A 19,871-nucleotide genomic window follows, 5' to 3' on the forward strand; every position below is an offset into this window, starting at 1 on the left:
GTTATTGCCATCGACCAAATAGCAACTAGGTTTTATGTCTAAAAAAAAGTGCAGGCCTATAGGCGAATCTGAACAAGAGTTTGATGTTGTTTGTTCTGAGGACAGCAGCAGGACAGAGACTGAGTGTCACTCCTGCTTCCTCAAGCCATATCTACTGGACATCATCTTCATCATCATCATCATCAGCTCAGAGGAAGAGGACATCCGCGCTCAGCCGCACTGCCAAACGATGTGAAACTTTCTCAGCTACTTATTTTTGTCTCTCAGAAACATTGGTCTATGACAAACCCTGTAATTATGATGGGAATAATGCTGTTTTTATTGCAAGCAGATGGAGCATCAGACCGCTCGCCTTCACAAACAGACGCTGAGTATGATAATCATACACTGAAACATACAAGACCTGCTCAACTAAACAATCACTGCACACACACACACACACACACACACACAACATCAGCCAAACAACAATAAAGACGTTCAGGGAAAATGTTAAATCACACAAAATTAAGTTTTAGCCTGACACCTGAAAACTGATCAACATTTTAAAAATATTTCTATTTAATCTAATGCCTTTGTCCTGATCAAATTAATAGCTCAATTAAACTAGGAGTCGCTTTAGTCCGTGCAACAGAATGTACAGAATAGTATTGTTTCAAAAAGGTTGATGCAGTTTAAAAAACAAAAATCAAACTTACCACTTCTAAACAAAAGTTTGCTTTCGGTCCAAACACATGGGATCCGCTTAAACGAGCGTCTCTTTCCTTCAAATAGTTTAGCAGAAGCGCGCAAAGACCCGAGTGATGAACACCGACGCGCTCCTTCAGCTCCACACCAGACGCGACGCGACAGAAACGCAACGTTGCCGTGACGTCAGAGGGAAGCAGCCAATAGCAGCAGCTGCTGTGTGTGAGTGAGCGTCACAAACGCGTCTCGATCAGTGTTTCCCAATCCCGCCCCGAGTATCAGTTACAGCAGTGAGCGCTGTGTGTGTTTTACACTGGGCAGTTATATCAGCTACTGATCGGAGACCAGCATGAGCTCATATCAACCGAACCGGATCAGAAGCCGGAGTATGAGATGTGTGTTTGATGAGGTGAAGTGGCGCCATCTCGAGCTCATGGAGATCATTCCCAGCGCTTCAAGTGTTGAGATACGAGAAAACAAGACAAACAAAAGATAGGCTGAACAAAGCACTGCTCCAGTCCTCATCATAACAAAAGAAAAATTTCCCAGCGCTTTTTTTAATGGATGGCATTGCCAGTGTTGGGGAATGTTACTTTTAAAAGTAATGCATTACAATAATGAGTTACTCCCTAAAAAAGTAACTAATTATGGTACTTTTATGGAAAGTAATGAGTTACGTTACTTTGTGTTACTTTTTAAATCTGGGCAGGGCTTGCTTGTTTGTTTTTAATATAATAAAAAAAAAATTTCTCAAATGTAAAAGCCAAAAGCCTCAGGCTTAGAGAAAAGTAAATCGACGTCTGTACAGTAGACCGCAGAAGAACAAATGTCAACTCTTCAGCAATAAAAAAAGGAAAACAAATGTTAGATTATCTTGAGTCATTTCTGTTTATTAGTATGGATGAATTGGATCATCGAAGGTTAATAAAATGGGATTAAATACATAAAGGATATTTGTATTATTGAACATATTTAATTATTGCAGATTTGCATTGAATTTGAATGTTTTTATTCATTTTGAAGAACACTGGATCTGTTTTTTAGTGAGTGAGATGAATTAATGCATGTTCACATTTATTCTAGAACTAAAGTAACATCTTACTCTCAACATGGGGACAGGAGAGCTTTTAGTCAATAAATGGGGGGAAAGTAACTCAGATATTTTCTTGTCAATTAAAAAGTAATGCTTTACTTTACTAGTTACTTGGAAAAAGTCATATTATTATATAACTTACATTACTTGTAACGCATTACCCCCAACACTACAATGTTAAATTGGAACGTCAAATATTTAACCAACAAAGTCACATTTGAAATATTACATAGATGCTACCCTTGTAATAGTGTATTTAATATGTATATGCAAAATAATAAAAAAGTACATCTTTTTTGTGTTTGTATTTTTTTTTTTTCATTGTGTTTTTAGATTGCGTTATGTACCGTCAGAGCTGGGTCATAACTGATTAGAATTAGGACTGAACTACAGAATTACAATTCCTCATCAGATTCCAAAAATGAAGTACTTGTAATTAGAGTATATTACATTTTTAAATGTTCATACTTAGATTACAGCTACTTTTTATGGATTACATGATTGCATATTATTCACACAATGGCAGTGAATTATTCATGATTATTTTTCTTTTAGATTTTTCTTTCTAAAAAATCCTACTGTGTCTTATTATTTAACTTATTCACAAATGTCATATAAATACATTTGCTTATGAATTTGATGTAACGTAGTATCTCTCAAGCAATTAGACCAAGTATGAAACAAATAATTAAGTCTGGACAAAAAAATATTTACATTCTGGAAGACTTTAGCCATGTAATGTCATTGTTTTCATGTTTATTAATGTTAATACTTGAATAATTTAAGAACACATTCGCATGTTTACAGTTCTGTAGTGGATATATATATCTTTTTCACTTCTTTTCATATCATTATGGTACATTTGATAGTAAGTTTAGAACAAGTTTGATTAAAAGTAATGTAAAAAGTAATCAGAATACATTACTTAAAATAAGTAATTTAGATTACGTTACTAACTACAATTTTCATTATCTGTAATCAGTAACAGACTTTGTAAGTAATCTACCCAGCTCTATGTACCTATCTCTCAGAAAGAAAAAAATAAACAAATATTAGAATATGCATTAACACATTCTATATAATCTAAATAGTGTATTTAATAAGTATATGCAAAATATTAAAAAAGTACTTTCTGTGATATAGGGGAAAAAACATGTTAGAATATGTATTAACACTTTTGATGAAACGATAACTCCCATATTCAATATATTGTTCATCTTTTTATTATACTTGCCATTTTTGTACATTCACGAATGTAATTTTTCTGGCTGATTTTAATTCTTACATTCGGTCTTTGATGGGCATAAAAAAACAAAAATCATTTAAAACTCAAAAATGCTTTGAATGTTTAACGTTGTATAATTCCCCCTCTGGTTTTTGTTTTACTTTCTATATTGTATATTTAAAAAAAATATTTTATCCTCTATTGTTTTAGATAATGTTATAGTTATGTACTTGCTATAAAGCATTTGGCATTGATTAAAAAAAATCTTTATCTGAATAAGTAAACTATAACAACTGAAAGATGGAAGAGAGCCATACTTAAAATAAATGAAATTGCTGAATGATGCTGAATTCATTGCAACATCACAATGTTGACATGTTTATATACAGTATAACTCATCCTCTGGATTAAATATTTGAAGATATATTTGAATATTTTTTCTCTCTCTATATATTTTAGTGTCACTCGTTTTATTTGTTTGTTTATAACACTTGTTTATAACGCTCTCTCGTGTATTGTGAATTTGCAACTTACAAGGCAAATAAATTAACTTAATTAATAAATAATAAAAATGAATAATAATAATACAGAGATTAGTGTCCAATCACATCCGCAGTCACGCGATACGCCTAACGTTACTTCCGGTGAGCAGCTTCCGTCGCGTAGTAGTTATCGCTGGTAAGAGTTTTCAAATACCGTTAGTTGAGTTTGTCTTCTGTCTTTCTGAAATGACTAAACTAATAACACATGTGTGTTAGATGTGTGTGTGACACACTGTGAGGTGGTGTGTTTCAGTCATGCTGCTGCTGTCGTCTGTTGTTGTTCGAGCGGTCAGACAGCAGCACTGCAGCCGAACACCGCTGCCGCTCCTCACGCTCTTCACCAAGGTACACCACTGCCTTAATGACACGACACTAGCAATACATTAGTATCAGAGCTCTTCCTTCAGTAGCATAGAGGAAATGGCCGTGAAGGGCCCTTCTGATAAATGCAGAATCTCTATAAAGTGCTGTTACATCCTGAACAATCGGAATAGATAGCTCTCAATATCAGAAATGACTGGGAACACCGAGAGTTGTATTCAGTGTTGGGGTAACGCAAGTTACATAGTAATATTACCTTTTCCAAGTAACTAGTAAAGTAACGCATTACCTATTAATTGACAAGAGAATATCTGAGTTACTTTTCCCCCATTTATTGATTAAAAGCTCTCCTTGTTGAGAGAAATTGTAAGATGTTACTTTAGTTCTAGAATAAATGTGAACATGCATTAATTCATCTCACTCACTAAAAAACAGATGCAGTGTTCTTCAGAATGAATAAAAACAGTCAAATTCAACGCAAACCTGCAATAATTAAATATGTTCAATAATACAAATATCCTTTATGTATTTAATCCCATTTTATTAACCTTCGATGATCCAATTCATCCATACTAATAAGCAGAAATGACTCAAGATAATCTAACATTTGTTTACCTTTTTTTATTGCTGAAGAGTTGGACTTTTGTCGGTCTACTGGACAGACGGAGATTTACTTTTCTCTAAGCCTGAGGCTTTTGCTGTGAAAAAGGCTTTTACATTTGACAAAAATACAACTTTTTATATTAAAAACAATCAAGCAAGCCCTGCCCAGATTTAAAAAGTAACGCAAAACTAACGTAACGCATTACTTTCCATAAAAAGTAGCTAAGTAACGTAATTAGTTACTTTTATAGGGAGTAACTCAATATTGTAATGCATTACTTTGAAAAGTAACTTTCCCCAACACTGTTTGCATTTGTGCTGTTCTTTGGAGATACATCAACAGAAGTTGATCAATGTCTGCTCATGTTTTCAGGATCCGTGTCCACTGTGTGATGAAGCCAAAGCAGCGCTGGAGCCGTACAAACACAGGGTAAGAAGAGTGTTCACACTCGCTCCAGTTCGTCATTGACGTGTTTAATGTCCGTCTGCTGTCAGTTTGATCTGCAGGAGGTGGACATCAGCCGTCCGGAGAACAGAGTGTGGTTTGACAGATACCGATACCACATCCCCGTCTTTCATTTGAACGGACAGTTTCTGATGATGCACCGCGTCGACACGGCTCTCCTGGAGACACGTCTGGAGGAAACCACTGGAGCAGCTCCACAATCACCTCTGGAGATCTGACCACGTCTTCTCTTCATTTCACTACAGCTTTAGCAGCATCACCTGCTCTCTCAGAAACTCCTCAAAGACAGCCTTCACTTCACACGCTGCATTCGCCTTACTTTGAAGGATGTGTCAAGTGTGTCCTCTGATCAACCACGATTCTTTGCACTTCACAGAAAAGTGGAAAATGAATCGGCACTGAGCTCACCCAGTTTTGATATGCACTGCAAAAAATGCTTTTCTTACTTAGATTTTTTTTGTCTGGTTTCCGGCCAAAATATCTAAAAATTCTTACATCGGATTTTGTAGACAAGCAAAAATTATTTTGTTTTCAGAAAGAACAAGGCAAAATGAAGTGAGTTTTTGCCCAAAACAAGCTAAATAATCTGCCAATGTGGTAAGAAAAATAGACAAGATTATTTTGCTTGTTTTGAGCAAAAAATCACTTCATTTTGACTTGTTTTTCTGAAAACAAGACAATTTTTACTCGTCTAGAAAAGAATTTGTGATTTAAGAATTTTTTGATATTTTGACTGAAACAAGACAAATTCAAAGTAAGAAAAGCATTTTTCTGCAGTGTGACCACAGACAGTGGTCATTATCTGTATTGAATTAATCGAAAGATATCTAAAAAAGTACTTCTCTATAATTCTCTTTTGTGTTGTGACTGCAATGCATTTTCCACATCAATAAGAAGACGACAACTGATTGCTACAGAAATATTCATCACTATGAATTGAAATTAGACTTTGATACTGTAGTGTTAATGTAGACCGGGTGTGTTATTAAAAACTAATAGTTATCACCTTACTTACTCAGTTGATTGATAATTGCAAACATTTTTTGTATTACAAGTTTTCTAAAATGTTTTAATATGCAAATGAGCCATTATTTAATGAAATATGCAGTAATTTGCAAACATTTCTAGTACAAAAATCTAAACACTGGATGTGTTTGAAAGAGGTTTAAAATTCTTGTTTCATTTTTTTGACAGAGTCAAATGTTTTTACAGAAGGATCTCATTTTGTCACTATACTTAGAACACAGACAGAAAACAATATATTTAAAAAAAATGTGGGGGGAGGGTATAAAATGTATAAAATCAAGCTAATTATATATGAACAAATCCTTCTGTAAAAACCTTCAGGATATACACAGGAATAAAAACGTAAAGTGTGGTGTGTGTAAGTGCTACTGAAGTGGAGATTTGTGGGTCAGTGTAGGAGGAAAAAACGGCCTTTAAAAATATCTATTGTAATTGAAATTGGACAAATAGATAAAAGTGCTATTAAAAAAAAAACACTTAGTGGCTGCATTTCAGTTACCCTTTAAATTGTGCAAATTGAAAATACACCTAATGGAAATGCATCAATTGCACAAAACTCCCATTTATCAAAGTTTTTACGCTGGTTTTTCAGGCAATTTAAAAAAGTAATTTTTCACAAAAAGGTCACATTCAATTAAACATGGCCAAAAATCCCACAAAAATCTGTTGCCATGACTTACCGCGCGAAAAAAAAAAAAAAAAAAAAATTACGTTTCAGTTGCATAACATTGGTTAGTTTTTTTTTTTCCACTAGTCTGAAGAAAAACACTGGAAAACCAAAAAGCACAAAATCTCAAACTTAAGTGTTGAAAGTGATGAAAGACAACATCTGAAAATACATTCAATCAACACTTTATTTGATCAATTGAAATATAAAGGCTGTGGCAAAATATAGCATGCAGTGACAACTCTTCAAATAAAAGGCTAAAAATCAAACCAAAATGTATACGTGTAAGGCTAGTGTTTGTTAGACCAAAGCAATACAAAATGATACATTTCAGCACTTCACAGCTCTGACAATCTGATCTGTAAAAAAAATACAGTACTGAATCTTGAGGTTTAATAGCTTCCACACCGCGTCCGGCGTTCACATCAGACGGCAGTGCGTCGCTTTATCCTTTATCCCGCGGCACCAGAGCCAGCGTACAGTGAAAGAGAAAGACGTGTTTCAGCCCCAGAACTAATCTCTTCAGCAGGAGCAATGACAGAGGATAAAAACAAGTCACTTGTGCTACACCTTCCTGAATTCTGTCATGGACAGGAAGAGACGTCTGGAGCCCCGTGATCCTGTAGTGAATTACTTCTGAACAGCTGCTTTAAATACAATCACAAACTAGAATATTCTCAAAAACTAGCATGCAAATGAGTCTACGCTTCGTAATAACCTCACTAAAAACTATGTGCCTTTATAAAATCAGTGTCTATAAAAGAGACCTAAAATGCTGCCTTATAAAACCAATATAAACATGATTTAAAAAAAGAAAAGAAAAGGGTTAGTCACAGAGTCTGACGTGGATGGGTCTAGAAAAGAGTCCTCACAGTTACAACTTACAGAAAGGAAAACATTTGGTTCATCGAATTTCAACTGAGAAACATTTGACAAAATCGGAAACAAATGACTTTTAAAAGCATAATTCAACAAAATTTCACTCAAAGAAAGAAAAAAGCTTAATGGGGTTCAGCTGGCAGCTCTGATTGGCTGTAGTGTTGATCACATGATGGAACAACCTCTCTTGGCGGTGCGAGGATCTCCCTGTGGACACAGAATCAACACTGAGCTCACACTAACACACACACACACACACACACACACACACACTAACACACACACACACACACACACACACACACACACACACACACACACACACACACACACACACACACACACACACACACACACACACACACACACACACACACACACACACACACACACACACACACACACACACACACACTCATAAAGCAGACGCATGCTTTGACATCAGACCTGCTGGTAAGAGAAACGCTCCTCAATGATTTCAGGTTCCTGTTCTTCCTCCTCCTCTTCCTCCACTGCAGTCTTGAATACTGTGCTCCTCACAGCTACTTCCTGTAGAGACAGTAACGCTTCAGAACTGAGCCAATGCTGCCCTCTACTGGCCATGTGAAAACAAGCATCTATAATGTGAAGGTTGATCTGTCTCACCTCTCCATCTGGACTCAGCAGAAGCACTTTAATGTTCTCTCCGCTCCCCCATGCGCTCTGGTTCTTCCAGATCAGGTCAGTAGGAGGATTGGAGCTCACGCCCGCATTAGACGCCCAGATCTGACAAAAATCAACATTTAGTCAACACACACACTTCCTGAATATGAGCGAATGGCAGTCTCAACAGAGCCCTCCTGATGGGTTTTCTTCATAATCAACCGCACAAATCTGTGATCAAGTGTTGATGCGTACCGTCACTTTCTGTCCAGCCTTTAAGACGTATTTGGCAGTGAATTTATACGTAGCAGAAACATCACCGATAGTCCTGGTCAGATGAAATCCTGCCATGGGTTGATCCTGAAAAATTCAGAAAATGTTTCCTTTAATTACGACAATAGATCAGAACAGAATAAAAAGAGGACAAAAACAAAACAGCACCTTTGTGAATCTTGCTCAAGGTCACCAACGATTTGTTGATAGTCTCTGATTCTATCCTCACCCATCTTACAGTGTTGGTTTAGATCTTTCTGATCATAGCCAGTTCAATTTGAGGTCCTTTACTATTTCACATCTATTTATTTCCACTTAGGAACAAACATGTTTTTGAAAGCTGTGTTTAAGCTGCATTTTGGAAGTTCAAACTCAGGGGCACCATAGAAGTCCACTATACGGAGAGAAATCCTCAAAAAACAGTTTCTTTGTGACTGAAGAGAGAAAGATGTGAACATCTAGGATGACAAGGGGGTGAGGACATTTGTAAATGCTTGTTCTGGAAGTGAACTTCTCCATTAATTAGGATTTTTATGCAGAAAACACATCTAAATGCCCATGTAGTCTTCTTATAAGAAGTTAAATTATTTGTGTGGAAAAGTTGATGAAATTTGTGTGTTGATCATTAAAATGGTTATCTCTGATCACTGGATCTAGAACACCATCTCTGCATCTTATTGAGATTCCATAATGAGATAGATCTACATGCGTTTGACTGGAATCAGAATGCGAGACGCACCTGCTCAGAGTTGTTGTGCAAGCGGATGAACTTCCCGTCCACGTCCAGCTCGTCGATGCAGACGTTTCCGGTGGCGGAGGCGGAGTGAGCGATACTGACGCTGCTGCTGGCCTCAGACTCCTCCACGTCCACCCGCTTCCTCTTCCCGCGCGTGGTGCGGACGCTGCGACTGGAGGACGCCCGAGACACCGTCACGCGAGACGAGGGGCTGGGAGACAGCTTCAACCTGACGGAGACGGATCGGCCGTTAATCAACGCAAACAAACGGCCACTTCCTAATTATTAGTTAGATTCTACCACAGACAGGGTTACCTTTCCTCCTCTCCCTCCAGCAGTTTCCTGTAGGCGTTGATCTCCATGTCCAGAGCCAGTTTGACGTCCAGCAGTTGCTCGTACTCGTCCAGCTGCTGCTGCATCTTGGCTCTGATCTCAGCGATCTCTCGCTCCTTCTCTGACAGTAACCTGCGGCTCAAATCCTTCTCACGGCTCAGAGCCGCTTCCAGGTCGCTGATCTGATCCTGCCACGCACGCGCCTGATCACAGACACACAAGAAAGTAATCAAATCTAACTGCTAACAACTTACTGTAGAAATCTAAGTTTCTATCCACATGTTTCAGGTTCCCATTATTTTTCATGTTCAACAGAAGTCAGTCAGTCAGTCATACAGGTTTGGAATGACATGTGACAAAAACAATGTATACTTTGACTAATAAAATTTAAACAAACAAAAACTCATTTTACTTGCATAAACTTTAATTTTTTAGATGTAAAAAAATAAAAAAAAAAATTACAAAAGGCATTTGACACCTAATGAAAACTTAAAGGATAACTATTGCCAAAATGCAACCTGGGCTGTTTTTTTATACTGTAAACGAGACAAACTTGTATCTAAAAGCATAATTACGATAAACGAGCTGTTTTTGAGATTGACCACAAAACCAAATCACGGTCAATGGCCGGTGAATGGGAGAACTAGGGGCATAACTTTGAGCGCATCAAAATCCATATTTTTACAACACTAAGAAGACTCGACACACCATGAAACTTTGCTGGAAGTATGGCCTGGGTCTCTACACATGAACTCCAGCATTGAGAACATTGTTTGTGTTCACAGAGTTTACTAAAAAGAAAGGTTTTGAACAACTCACTTTCACTGTTTGAGTTTCCGCTCTTGCCAGTCAAGAAGTGTCAATCTCCGAATGCGAGGATGGATAGCTCCTAATTTATATTTCCATATAAATGCACAGCTAATTCATTGTTTTGTCGCAAGTGAAAAACAATATTAACCTTCTAGTTGTAAAAAGAGCCTCATATGGAGTCCATTCATTCACATTCGGAGATGGACACTTCTTGACTGGCAAGAGCGGAAACTCAAACAGTGAAAGTGAGTTGTTCAAAACCTTTGTGTACACAGAGTTTACTAAAAACAATGTTCTCAATGCTTGAGCTCAAGTGTAGAGACCCAGACCATACTTCCAGCAAAGTTTCATGGTGTGTCGAGTCTTCTTAGTGTTGGAAAAATATCGATTTTGATGCGCTCAAAGCTATGCCCCTAGTTCTCCCATTCACCGGCCACTGACCACAAAACTAAATCACGGTCAATCTCAAAAACGGCTCGTTTGACATAATCATGCTTTTAGATACAAGTTTGTCTCGTTTACAGTTAAAAAAAAAAAAAAAAAAAAACAGCCCAAGTTGCATTTTGGCAATAGTTATCCTTTAAGATATATAAAAGAATAAAGGGAGTAAATTAAATTTTTGTGTTTTACATTAGTAAAAAATATTTGCTGACAAATGGGCAAATTTTACAAATGTAGAATTACAAACTAATTAGTATTTGGGGTCTTTTAATGTATCATAAATTGATTTTTGTTGTAAATATACCTGACAAGATTGTTACGCTAAATGACATTTTTCTGGGTGTCTTCTGTAAATTAGGGATAAAAAATGAATGATATTTTTGCTCAGAAAAACAAAAATGCAATTAAATTAAAGAGATTTTTTTTTGATGATGATTTATTACACATACCCCTGGTTTCACAGACCAGGCTTAAGCCTAGTCCTAGACTAAAATGTAAGTCTGAGCTGTTTCAGCTGAAAGAAACTTGCACTGGCTGACCTTTTAATATATCAGTGCCTTTGTTTTGTCTCAAGATGCACACCAACAATGTTTTTTTTTTCTAAGCACGCTTATAAAAATGACCTAAATCACATAATTGAACCATGGCTTAATCTTGGCTTAGTCTAAACCCTGTCTGTGAAACCAGGCCTTATAGTTTTTATGCTTAATCCCCTTTTCATCTTTGACCCATATAAAATTAATTAAGATTAAACTGAAAGTTAAACGTAAAAAAAAAAAAAATACAATTACTAAAACTAAAATGCTAAATGAAATACTAAAATGAAAAACAATCTTATTAAAACTGTAATAACTGGTCAATGATACAAAAATATAATTAGAGTTTTGTTACACTTCCTGAAGACTGTGAGAAATAAAAAAACTAGAAAGAAAAACAAGCTATATAAGGAACAAACACACTGCACTTAAATGGAGGAAGTAGACTGTCGTCTCCAATACTGTGGGGAAAGAGCCTCAGAATGTTCCACAGGAAAGCAGTGATCTGGTAAAGCGCAGTACCGTACCTCTTTCTGCAGGTTGGCCAGTTGAGCGGCCAGACTCTCCACTCTCAGCGTGGACTCGCGCAGCTCCTCACGGGCCATGCTGGCAGAAGAACTGTTCATCTCGGAGGACAGACGCACGTTCTCCAGCTGAAACACACTCGGACGTCTCAGAGAAATGCAAAGAGGAACTAAAGAAGCTTTCAGAGGAAGTCAAAAATGAAAGGCTTCACACATACAGCTGATGGTGTGAATGTCACAAGTAGGCATGGGCCGGTATAAGATTCTGACGGTATGATAACCTTGGATAAAAATATCACGGTTTCACGTATTGTAATTACTGCTCTACAATGTTATATTTAAATGTCTGGGTAAAAAAAAAAAAAAAAAAAAAAAAAAAAAAACTTTTTTTTTTTTTTTTACTGAACACAGTATATTTTATTTTAGGAAACATAGAATTTTTGTAACATGGAACATAAGGCAAAATTATTAAAATCAATAATTGAAACTTAATTAAATTTAATTTCAGTCACTTGTGTGAGCCTAAGCCTGCAGCTCAGCAATAATCAACAAAATAAAATGTTCAAAAACAAATCCTTCTAAATGGAAAAAATGCAAATCACTAATCAAAGCAAAAAATATGACCATTAGTGACAGTTCCAAAAATAAACAAACGCTCAAAGACACGTGAGAGCCAGCGAGTGTTTTCTTTTTTTTTTTAATGCCGTGATTTTGAAAAGATGTTAAAGGTGCACTGTGTAATATTTAAGATGATCTCTAGACAGAGGTGCAATAAATATGTTTTCAGGGGTAAAGACCTTAATGAACCATTATGTCTTTATTAACTTAGAATTATCAGCTTGCAAAAAAAAAAAAAACACTGACAATGATGAACAAGTAACAGTAATATTCACAATAATATAGTTTTATTGAATGATTAAGTGTAATTCCTTAAATTACGTTTTAAAAAGAAATCCCACTATTCGTTGCTGTAAAAAAAAAAAAAACGTGAGGTATCGGCTTCTGTAGTTCTGTAAAGGGGGGGTGAGCGATGGACTGTTGCAATTCACAATCTCGCCGCTAGATGCCACAAAACCTACACACTGCACCTTTAACGTGGCAGGAGGCTTAAAAGCAAAGACGTGATTTCACTTTAACTTAATTGTTGTACTAATGTTCAATCACAGAAACGTAACGTTAGTACATATAGTCTGCTATTCCTCACTCTGTGTTGTGGGGGTTCACCTCCTTTGGCCATCCTGAACTTATATAACCGCTGAGTGTCACTGACTGTGGATCACGTGCACAATCACAGACAACCTAGTAGCGAGTCCTGCGCTTTCACTTTGACGACACAGAAAATGCACATATCGTAGGAACGGTATAACTTTTTTTGTTTGCGGTTTTGAAACAGTGACTTTTCAAACCGCGGTAAACCTTGAAACCGGTTATCATCCCATGCCTAGTGACAAGATTCAGATGGTGCTGTTGTGAAGGCTCACCTTGGCCACATAGGTCTGCTCCATCTCCTCCTTGTAGACTTTGACCTGCTCGTCGTGTTGTCTCCTCATGTCCGCCAGCGCCTGAGCCAGCTTGAACTCGAACTCCATCTGACGGCCCGAGTCCACCTCCACCAGACGGCTCTCGTGTCTGTGCCGCGTATCTTTGATCTCCTGTCAAATCACACAAAGATGTCCCTTTAGAGCATCGCACTGCAAGATATCAGAGGTGCAAACAGAACTGGTTCATCACTGGAAGAATGCAGTTACAGGTCTCCAAGAATTGCTGGTGCATGAAAAATGATTCATATTATCAGAAAGAAAGCAGTTAAGTGATGTTTACAAATAAAAAAAATAAAAACTGTATTTCACATACAATTAATGTTAATAAAAAAAAAAAAGTTTCATTTGTATCTTTAATTGTATTGCTACCTTTAAATTAATCAATCATATAAAGTTCCAGACCTACTCATAATCGTGTGAAACAATCGCGATTACAATATTGACCAAAATAATCGTGACTAGTGTTGGGCGATATGCTCAATTTTCATATCGTCCTATCGTCAGCCTGAGAGATCGCCGATACACGATACTATCGTGCTGATTTATTTAATTATCTATGTAGTAAATTCCTTATTCATTTTGTAAAGGTAGACTTGCTATTGGGCATGTGACTAAGGGTGTACTCACACTAGGCAGTTTGAACCGTGCCCGAGTGCGTTTGACCACCAAAGCGCGGTTCGTTTGACTAGTGTGAGTGCTCCGAACCGTGCCCGGGCGCGGCTCGATTAGCCGTCCCTGGCCCGCTTGGAAGAGGTGGGCCAGAGCACGGTTCAGTTGGACTCGGGCGCGGTTCGCATGCAGTGTGAGCACTAACCGTGCTGGAGCACGGAACAGGACGCGTGATGTCGCGTTTTTGCGAGGTAATCAACGTTTTTATAGTCCATAATCAAAGCTGCAAAGTCCTTGCTGCACTTCAGCTGGTAATTAAAAACCTCCTCGTACGAACAGCAAGATTGCGCGGAAATTTTCGTGCCACAAAGACGAAAGACCTGTTTAATAATAGGCTGTGAGAGGGCTGTGGACCACCGCGGACCAAACGATTTAAAATAATTATCCACAAAGTAAACTATTTCGCGTTCAGCGCGAGCGTTGCTCTTCCTGTTTATCCTGAAACCATCGCAACATAATAACGTAAGCGTGCTCCGGCACGAATGCTGAAACCCTATGTGAGTGCAGGCCAGAGGGGGAGTGGGGAGGGGGGACAATCGTACTCGAGCCCGGTTCACAGCAACCGTGCCTAGTGTGAGTACACCCTAAGTTGTGCGTGTACAGAGCGCTGACGATATAGTTCTGCCGGAGAGGTTTTACTTTCGGTTTCATTCTCTGCTATCCTCAGTGAGTAGTAAATGTGCGTGCATGAATGTAAATGAGTGTATCTTTCTTTACCTGTCATATTGCGATAATGTTATCACTTTATGTCTGACCGTTGTCGTCAGGTGATGTTGTAATTCAGTTTATGTAGAATGTGGAGAAGTGATGTCCGTGTAATTCACGTGCGTATGTTTAGCGCCATTTGATCGCATCGTAATTCTAATTAACGCATACAGATGTTACTGAGGTGAATGTTTATGTTTAGCCTATACAGATCGATTCTGATATATGGTAATTAATTTAGCCTGAACCACGTTCTACTACCTCTGTTATCCTAATGACTGTGCAATGCTAATATAACACTCCCGTTAGAATCAGTTAATCTACACCGTGCTGTATGATGAAAATCTCTCCGTGGGTGCACGGACGCAACACATACGCACTGCAGACGTCTGTTCATACCGCGGCAAGTTTCTGAAGCATCCTAGAACCGACTCTCCGCGCTGCATCGCTAAAGTTAGGCGCCTTTTTGACGGATAATAATAATAATCGTCTAACTATCGTCAAAGGCATCAGCCACAGGCGATATCTCTGACTATCGTCGATACACGATACTATCGTCTATCGGCACAACCCTAATCGTGACTATGATTTTTGCCACAATCGAGGAGCCCTAGAAGACAGAATGTGTTTTAGGCATTTGTTTATTTCAGATAGGTCATGTAGTTTGGTTTTGTGCATCTGGATGAGACTGACCTCCTCAAACATGTTCTTCCTGAAGTCCAGCTCCTCCATGAGGCTCTGACAGCGGTTCTCCAGATCCACACGCAGCAGAGTCTCGTCTGACAGCTGCTTCTTAGACGAGCTCAACCCTCCCTCCAGCTGAACCACAAACACACTCCATCAGACTTTATACAGGACACTTACATAAAGTCATATACTACATAGCGAAGCTGCTTCATATGAAAATCCAGCTCTAAACACCAAAATTTAGACAATCGGGCATTAAGGTCTTTTATGTGAAATAAGAGAACTGACAGAGAAAGTCAATACAGCCAAATTATTATTGAAGCAGGCAATGGAACATCTATATGAATGGCTCATTGAATCATTCACTCAAACTATTAGTTTAAACACAGATTCATTTGATCACAATCACACGCCCCGAATCAGTCGGACTGCTCCAATGTGTGTCTGCTTATTTCTGTACCAGAGCCTTGTGTTAAAATAAGATAAATATAACCCCAATCTCCTCCTGAAGATCCTGCAAAAAGTTTGTTGGCACCTCAGTTCACTCAGAGAAGCTGTCAATCATCACAGAACTGACCAAAACTTTTTTTTCTTTAAATGCACTTGAACTTACACCAGCGTGATTAAAACTATCTTTGGAAAACAATTACTAGAAGTGAAATTTAATATAGTCTGCCTGATGTCCCATTAGATTGCATGGAGAGGTCAGGGGTTTATGATCTATACCAGGGTTCCTCAAATCTCACCCTGGAGGGCCAATGCGCTGCAGAGTTTAGCTCCAACCCTGAGTAAACTCACCTACCTGTGATTCTCTAATGATCCTGAAGACCTTGATTAGCATTCTCAGGTGTGTTTGATTAGGGTTGGAGCTAAACTCTGCAGCGCATTGGCCCTCCAGGGTGAGATTTGAGGAACCCTGATCTATACTGTGAGCAGCCACCTGGGGGCGATCCAAACACTTTGGCTTCTCTTCAAGACTCCTGCTCACACTTGCTCTCAACAGAATCTGCTCCAGAGGTGAGTTTATGCATGTGACCTACTGATGAGGCTATAATTCATATTTAAAAAGCACTGATATAAAGAAAACGTTTAAGTAGATCTGCATTTTTTTTTTTATATATAAATCACATGCATTTTTAATACAGAAATACATCCCTCCTTAACATATACAGCAAATACCTATAGTGTTTTTAACTCAATTAACCTTTTAATAACTTTTTAGCTTAAAAATATAATGTAATTCTTGTGTGCAGTAATAAAAGCTGATTAAAGATTAAACTTTAAAACTAACAATGACTGCACAACCACCCATTAGCTGGAGATATGCACTAAGAACCGAACTCAATAAAATGAATCATTATGGAGCGTTTCTTCTTATGGTCCGTTTCTACAGTGGATTTGGCGTTCTGTTGAGAAGGGTAGGTGTTTGTGAACATACGGAGTTGACTGAACTCATTCACAGGTCTGGAAATGTACCTCAAATTAAGCAAGTTAATCAAATCACACACCCACATTTTCCCCCTAGCAGTCCAATTGAAATTTCATCCGTTTGAGCTCACAATCAGATGATTTGGGGGCATGTAAACACAGCTACAGAAGTGGTGTGTGTTCCTGGTGTACCTCCTGGACGTGGAGCTGCAGGTCTGTGACGGTGTTCTCCAGCGCCTTCCTCTCAGACACAGCAGTGTTCAGCGCCGCATCTCTAGAGTTCAGCAGGGCTTCCACTTCTTTCAGTCGGGCCTGAGTGCTGGTGAGGTCGGCATCCTTCTTAGCGTATCTGTGACAAATACAGCACGATCAGACGGAGGACAGCTGCGGGACACTTCCTGCTGAGAACTACTGCGGCTGTGCCAAATCAATCCCAATCAATACAGCAGCATTTACAACACTCGCATGTTTCTGTTCATTCACATCATTTGCTTAATGCAATAAACAAAACCTGAATCAAGAGACTGAAGCAGATACAGCAGATTCATTTCACTGGATCATGATGTGTATCGTACCATAAGACTTAACACAAGCTTTGACGTAACGGTAAGAAGTTATTCAAATAGCTAACAAATGAAAACCCTAGTAAACACTTCACTCATGCGTTTCGTTACAATTTGGGGTTGGTTTGTTTGGAAAGAGGTGTCGGTGAACACAGGGGAATGCTTTTTGTCCATTTAGGATTTCAGAAGTAGGGTTATTATTTTCTCCATATTATATAAACATGAACACAGGCTATGCTATAAACACCACATCCAAGTGATGGGATTAGAACGGCAAGCAAATGAGTGAATACTTGAAATGAACCGATCTGATCTGAGGGGTGTTCGTGGACAAAATTGACCCCAGTCAGGACAGACTGAACATCCACACCTACACTCTCAGATAAAACTGACTTCTGAATGCCACGACTGATTCTGATCACAGTGTGACGCTGAACTCCTTCTCTGGAGGTGAGCTGTGAATCTGAGGAATGCTGCTGGAATGTGAGGAATGTCTGACACACACCGAGAGCTCCGTGGCTGGACAACATGAGCCGCTGCTCCATAAACCTCTGTTCTAACACTCTGAGCGCTCCTCAACAGACTGATCAACCTCAGCTAAAGCTTTTACAGCAAACCAAACATTTGTTACACGTATCTGACCATCTGAAACAAAGAGGCGCTTCACGCGGAGACCCTGCGGCAGCTGAGGAACACTCACATCCTCCAGCTGCTCCACACCGAAGAGACGCTTCAGTCTACAGCACTGAAACAAACACCAGTCAACCACTGCTCCTGTCAATCAACACACACACATGGAAATTAAACAACGGCCAGCCTAAACGTGATCTGAACTACAGAGCTGAAGTGTGGAATTAGCAGAATTAATCAGGATTATACAGACAGTCCAGTCCTAGAGCGACTAACTAAGATGAGCACATGATACAGGAGCATGTGACCGGCTCCACAAACCCTCATGTGTTAAACACATCCTTCATGACTATCACAGAAGTGAAGTTCCACACAAACCCACCAACACTAGAGCCAAAGCACAGACACATCTCTATTAACATTTAAAAACCAAAGCGTGCAGAAATCTTAAAAAAAATAAATGAATCACACAAACAAAAAGGATGCAGGTAGAGAAAAGGACACATTTAAAAGGCTGGGACAGTCCAGAACTGCAGTAACATCTGCTGACCCCCATCATACCGATGCTCTGACAGATAATTCGATTTAACCAATTATAGCACGAACTAAGTCAATGCTACCAGACCCTGAGAAACATCTTGACCTGCTCTGGAGTCAGTGGACACAGCCTTCCTGCTGAGAGTTTTTTGTTAGTTTATATACGTTCACACCACTTTATGGGAATATCTGCAAACAGACAGTTGACGGATGAGTACAATATTTGCAAAGTTGTAGTGAAAGTGTCTCACGTGAGCTGCAGCTGCTCTTGCTCGCTCTTAATTTTGCCCAACTCGATCTGCAGCCGTGCGCGCTCCCGCGCCGTGTCATCCAGCGCCTTGCGCGCGTCCGCCAGCTCGGTCTCGTAGAGCGCTTTGAGCCCAGTGAGCTCGCGGCTCCGCACCTCCTCTCGCTCGTTGATCTGGAGCTGCAGGACGCTGTTCTCGGACTCCAGGCTGCGGACCTTGTCGATGTAGGCGGCCAGCCGGTCGTTGAGGTGCTGCAGCTCCTCCTTCTCCTGCAGGCGGGAGATCCGCGCGGGGCTCAGAGGAGTAGCGCTGCTGCCGCGGGACAACGACTGCTGCCCGACCGGAGTGCACGCCGCGCTCGCCATTCTTCAGCTCGACTTGAGTGAAACAAGATTGAGTGTTAATCACGGGCGACGCTCATACTTCAGCTCAATCAGCGGCAAACGACGATTCAGCTGCAATTATAAACATCTGATCAACTAAATCAACGCTATCGATTATGAACAGGACAAAAACCATTTACCTTCTGACTGATAAAGTAACGTTATAGAAACGACACACCGAACGAACAGAGTATAACTCTAACAAAGCCGCTTTAAACAGCGCAGCGTCTTACATTAACATCACAATGAAGCATAAAGAATGAACATATAGTGATGTGTGTGAGCGTCTTACTCTGAGTCCGGTCGCATGAAAGAATGAACTGAACTAATATGGCCGCTCATCAGAACCACACTGACACGTGACCGCAGGCGCTCAATCAGCCGCCGCCACGTCATCAGACGGTCAACGGTGCCTTTGAGACTAAATTCAAACCGCACAAAAACGCGCTTGAAAGTAGCATCGCTTCGCACGTGCCCCTTACTCCAGACTGTAAACAACACACTATCGATAAACGTGTCCTGCAGTCAGTGTGAACTCTCTATTAAACACTCAGCTCTTTGTTCTATTTTACAGTAAGATTGTCAAGGCTGGTGACTGCACAGAAAGCCTCTGTGAAACAAGTTCACATGCACTTAAACAGCAAAATATTAGACTTAAATTGCATTATTGCTCCTG

At 39.3% G+C, this 19,871-nt stretch overlaps 2 protein-coding genes across 4 annotated transcripts; one reads left to right on the plus strand and one right to left on the minus strand.

Moving 5' to 3' along the window:
* The first annotated feature begins 3,633 nt into the window (after positions 1–3,633).
* On the plus strand, positions 3,634–5,365 carry c23h5orf63 (chromosome 23 C5orf63 homolog). The gene is made up of 4 exons (XM_073829327.1): positions 3,634–3,683; positions 3,764–3,892; positions 4,845–4,901; positions 4,967–5,365. The coding sequence occupies exons 2-4, from the start codon at positions 3,803–3,805 to the stop codon at positions 5,153–5,155; spliced, it is 336 nt and encodes a 111-aa protein (XP_073685428.1). The 5' UTR covers positions 3,634–3,683; positions 3,764–3,802; the 3' UTR covers positions 5,156–5,365.
* A 1,438-nt stretch (positions 5,366–6,803) lies between these two features.
* Positions 6,804–19,521, minus strand: lmnb1 (lamin B1). 3 transcript variants are annotated; one of them, XM_073829325.1, is made up of 12 exons: positions 19,488–19,521; positions 18,816–19,189; positions 17,027–17,183; positions 15,413–15,538; positions 13,286–13,456; positions 11,808–11,933; positions 9,476–9,696; positions 9,164–9,389; positions 8,407–8,511; positions 8,155–8,274; positions 7,957–8,058; positions 6,804–7,716 (listed from the first exon to the last, which is right to left on the minus strand). In XM_073829325.1, the coding sequence occupies exons 2-12, from the start codon at positions 19,175–19,177 to the stop codon at positions 7,675–7,677; spliced, it is 1,758 nt and encodes a 585-aa protein (XP_073685426.1). In that variant the 5' UTR covers positions 19,178–19,189; positions 19,488–19,521; the 3' UTR covers positions 6,804–7,674. The 3 variants fall into 3 exon arrangements, with proteins under 3 accessions (XP_073685426.1, XP_073685427.1, XP_073685425.1); XM_073829326.1 differs by lacking the exon at positions 19,488–19,521 and having other exon boundaries at positions 13,286–13,453; positions 18,816–19,481; XM_073829324.1 differs by lacking the exon at positions 19,488–19,521 and having other exon boundaries at positions 18,816–19,481.
* Positions 19,522–19,871: the final 350 nt, after the last annotated feature.

Source organism: Garra rufa, chromosome 23, assembly GCF_049309525.1.
Source record: "Garra rufa chromosome 23, GarRuf1.0, whole genome shotgun sequence".
Classification (NCBI taxonomy): domain Eukaryota; kingdom Metazoa; phylum Chordata; class Actinopteri; order Cypriniformes; family Cyprinidae; genus Garra; species Garra rufa.

What these genes read in the sequence shown, in the direction of transcription:
- c23h5orf63 (XM_073829327.1), top strand. Translation starts at nt 3,803, where the DNA reads ATGCTGCTGCTGTCGTCTGTTGTTGTTCGAGCGGTCAGACAGCAGCAC. An exon ending in TCCTCACGCTCTTCACCAAG is followed by an intron (nt 3,893 to 4,844) that starts GTACACCACTGC and finishes TCATGTTTTCAG; the next exon opens with GATCCGTGTCCACTGTGTGA. An exon ending in TGGAGCCGTACAAACACAGG is followed by an intron (nt 4,902 to 4,966) that starts GTAAGAAGAGTG and finishes GTCTGCTGTCAG; the next exon opens with TTTGATCTGCAGGAGGTGGA.
- lmnb1 (XM_073829325.1), bottom strand. Translation starts at nt 19,177, where the DNA reads ATGGCGAGCGCGGCGTGCACTCCGGTCGGGCAGCAGTCGTTGTCCCGC. An exon ending in AGCAGACCTATGTGGCCAAG is followed by an intron (nt 11,934 to 13,285) that starts GTGAGCCTTCAC and finishes AGTGTGTTTCAG; the next exon opens with CTGGAGAACGTGCGTCTGTC. An exon ending in TGGCCAACCTGCAGAAAGAG is followed by an intron (nt 9,697 to 11,807) that starts GTACGGTACTGC and finishes GTCTGTGATCAG; the next exon opens with GCGCGTGCGTGGCAGGATCA.